This window comes from Solanum dulcamara, chromosome 6 (genome assembly GCF_947179165.1).
Source record: "Solanum dulcamara chromosome 6, daSolDulc1.2, whole genome shotgun sequence".
NCBI classification, from domain to species: domain Eukaryota; kingdom Viridiplantae; phylum Streptophyta; class Magnoliopsida; order Solanales; family Solanaceae; genus Solanum; species Solanum dulcamara.
Genome location: NC_077242.1, coordinates 41,574,662 through 41,578,165, shown reverse-complemented (window position 1 = coordinate 41,578,165; position 3,504 = coordinate 41,574,662). Strand labels below are relative to the sequence as shown.

Here is a 3,504-nt window from a genome sequence, read left to right as displayed (position 1 = left end):
CGAGCAAAAAGCCACGAAGGTTGACGATAAGAGCGTAAGACTTTATGCGAGAGGGTAGAGCCCTTGATCCTTTCAAGAATGTAATTATCCTTAATATTAAGGTAAGGAGCCAATTTAGAACCTTTATAGTAGATTAAAAGAAAGAACAGACTCAAAAGTTCCCCAGAAAAAATGGCTGTTGTTGAATCAGCTGTGAAATACGCTCTTGCTCACGAATCTGCTGTTCTAGCTCAGACCAAGCTATCTCCGAGAAAATAGGGGTCCCGAATGGGAGAAGAATAAGGCAGGCTGTCCTTTGACTAGTTTGTAGTTTTTTCTGGGGAATTTGCTTGTCAACGAAATTCCACTCATAAGTAGGTTCACATCGTGATCTAAGTTCCATTTCCCATCGAGAGGTTATGATACTGGTAAAGAGTCCTATTCTTCTCCTTGGGTTATGAAATAATTCAATAGCTCCGGGCTCCCTCACTGCATTCTAAGGCAAGCTCCTACTAGATCCTACTATTCCTGATATTCCTACTGGATTTGAGCAACTCGAGTATGAACATTGTATTGCTATACCCCTCGCTTAGCCCTGCTCTTTTGTTTAGGATGGATCCGGACTGGACTAAGCTTGAAGATCTAATTACGGACTGGAAGCGAAAATACCGTAAAAATGGCTTCTTTCTTCGAGGACTCTTTTGTAATAGCTTGATGAGCTGAACCAACAAGAGATATTACGGTCTACCCTCTGCTTCGAGCCCGGCCGAGAGTGAGCTTCCCGATAGTCTCTTCCTTCCTAGAAATAGAACTCTAACTATCAAACCCGTCCCGTTTCCTTACTCGAGATATCTGAGATAGCTCCGTAAACTAATAACTTATAATAGACGAGCCCATTATCCTTATGTTCTGAACTTTCTTCTTGGTACAAGGGGAGGGGCGTAGAATTCTAGTTATAGTTCTTCTTCTGCCTAGTCTTTAGTACCGCTTTGAGGTTTCATCTTTAGAACCATGTACCTTAGAGGGCGAGGACCTTTATAGACATAATTCTTCCCCCGGTTCTACCTCCTTCTGCAATAGTGATCTATCCCGTCAATCCCACCTGCGAGCTATCCATTCTGACCTGTCTTTGCCTAGCAAGATACGTCTAGTTCTCCCTCCGCTTGCCTATCTTAGTAGGAAATTGGAACAGTCTTCGATTTCAAAGAAAAAGCTGAGGCGAGAGCTTTACCTTCTGGAACCAAAGCAATAACTGCTATAAAGTAAGGAGATGCACAGGAACGATCCCTAAAGCAAAGACTCGGAATGCTCCACGACTAAGTATACCCATTCAGACTCGCTTTTATTCAATTATAAAAAAATAAGCACTTTGATGAAGATTTATAGCATCATTCAAGTAAATACAGATTAAGATCGTAGAAACATGAGCTTGTGATATAGCTACACCTAATTCCAGACCGGTTAATGCAAGAACTATAAATAAAGGACCAAGATCCCCTATGAAATATAAAAGATCATTCATACATAGCATAGTCCAAGCGAACCCACTTAAAATCTTTACTGAACTATGACCGGCCATCATATTAGCAAATAAACGTATTCCTGAGCTTAATGCTCGAAAACAACAAGGGATTAGCTCAAGGAGTACTAAAAAAGGTGCTAATGGCAGTGGGACTCCTGCAGGTAATAAGAAGCTTAAAAAATGAACCCATTTTTTTGAAATCCCACTATAGTAATGCCAATAAAAATCGAAAATAAGAGACCCAAAGTAATGAGAAAATGACTTGTAACTTCGAAGCTATAAGGTATCATACCCTGGGGATTACAAAATAACGAAAAAGTAAAAGTGACTGAGATGCGAGGGGAAAACTTTTGTTTAACATTTTCGGAAAGACCACCTATTTGTTCGTTTACCAGGTTTAGCACAAAATCATAAATAAGCTCTACCAAGGATTGCCAAGCATTTGGTACTGAGTTTCCTCCTCCCTTTTTAGGACCAAACTGAGAGTTAGTAGCATAAACAAAGATGGATTTGTGCATGAGAAATATAAGTTTCCTATTTTCATAGGAATCAATGGGATTATTTTAAATTGATCAAGTGGGCTGGAGACGAGATGCTTCACTAGATCCACTGCATCTTTATAGGCTTCACCCGCTACTCCGTTTTGATTCAAATCTTTCAATAGGGAGTCAATATCGTTGCTTTCGCCATGTAAAACTTCGGCCGCTTCCAGAATTTCTTGGGCACTCTTGTTAGGCATCAACTCTCCTAATTTCTCCCATATATCAGATTGAAGCTCCACTATACGTTCACTGGAAGGGTTAAGACCTGGAAAGTCCTCATAAATACCATTATGAAAATCTTTAGTATCGGACGATTGAAGAGAAGTTGTCGCAGATGGAGTACTGGAATTGAGACTTTCTTCATCAAAGGAAAAGATATGCACGCGGAATTTGTGGAAACATATTGATTGATTGAGACAAAACGATACCCTCAATACAACTTAACTCCGTCAAGCCTGTACGAGTAGTGAAGAAATCTAGATTTAGTTGGTTGTTGACCAACAGAAAGAGTGGGATAAAAAAAGGCAGAATTTACGAAATTTCTTTTCTAAGAAAGAGATCATAGTGATTGATGGCTCTTTCAATCCGGCAAAATAGAATTGGCGTGTACCAATTTTGGTCAGATTAATAAGCTTACGACCACTGAACAAACTTCGTTGACGAACATAGTTTATGCGCCGCTAATGTAGCGGCTTGTCGAGCATTTGACAAACTCACACCATCCATTTCAAATAGGATTTGTCCCCTGGACACACGAGCAATCCAACCCGTAGGATTTCCTTTTCCTCTTCCCATTCTTACTTCTGTAGGTTTCCCAGTAATAGGGATATCTGCGAGAACTCTTACCCATATCTTACCATTTCTTCGGAATTGTCCGCTCATAGCACGATAGAAGTGTGCGATTATAGCACGACGCGCTGCTTTAATGGCTCGATATGAAAGACGACCAGCTCTACAACTTTGAGTGCCATATCTTCCAAAACAAAGTTGTGTACCGTCTGGTTTGCAACCCCTACTACATCTGCCTTTACGATATTTACTATATTTCGTACGTTTTGGATATAGCACGTCCCCCTTTTTTTTACTATATGAAATCCACACTTTGATACCTGAGATTCCGTAACGAGTAGATACTTTTGCAGGAGCATAATCTATTTTCTCGTTAAATACATTACGAGATGTTTTTCCATACTTTCCGCATTCAGTTCTAGCTATTTCTGCACCTTCTAATCGACCTGAACAACATATACGGATCCCCTCCACCCCTTTTTTCATTACTAATGGAATATCCTTCACTATTTTACTAAAAATGGAACGAAATGATCTTGTTTTGTTCCTCGATCGAAAAGAGATGTCTTGAGCAATCGGAGAAGCACTTTGATAAACAGATTTGATCTTGACCGATTCAATTAAGGTATTAGTGTTTGTTCTATTATACAACAAAGATCGCATTTTTTCCAC

The 3,504-nt window shown here is 39.8% G+C and overlaps 1 protein-coding gene and 1 pseudogene across 1 annotated transcript; both read right to left on the bottom strand.

Annotated features, from left to right (window-relative positions):
• Nucleotides 1-802: 802 nt before the first annotated feature.
• LOC129892843 (ATP synthase subunit a-like) lies at nucleotides 803-2,606 on the bottom strand. The gene is given in 4 exon segments (XM_055968382.1): nucleotides 803-1,686; nucleotides 1,689-1,976; nucleotides 1,979-2,482; nucleotides 2,579-2,606. Coding segments are annotated over 4 exon segments (1,185 nt in total). The 3' UTR covers nucleotides 803-1,321.
• LOC129892424 (60S ribosomal protein L16, mitochondrial-like) lies at nucleotides 2,566-3,191 on the bottom strand (annotated as a pseudogene).
• Nucleotides 3,192-3,504: the final 313 nt, after the last annotated feature.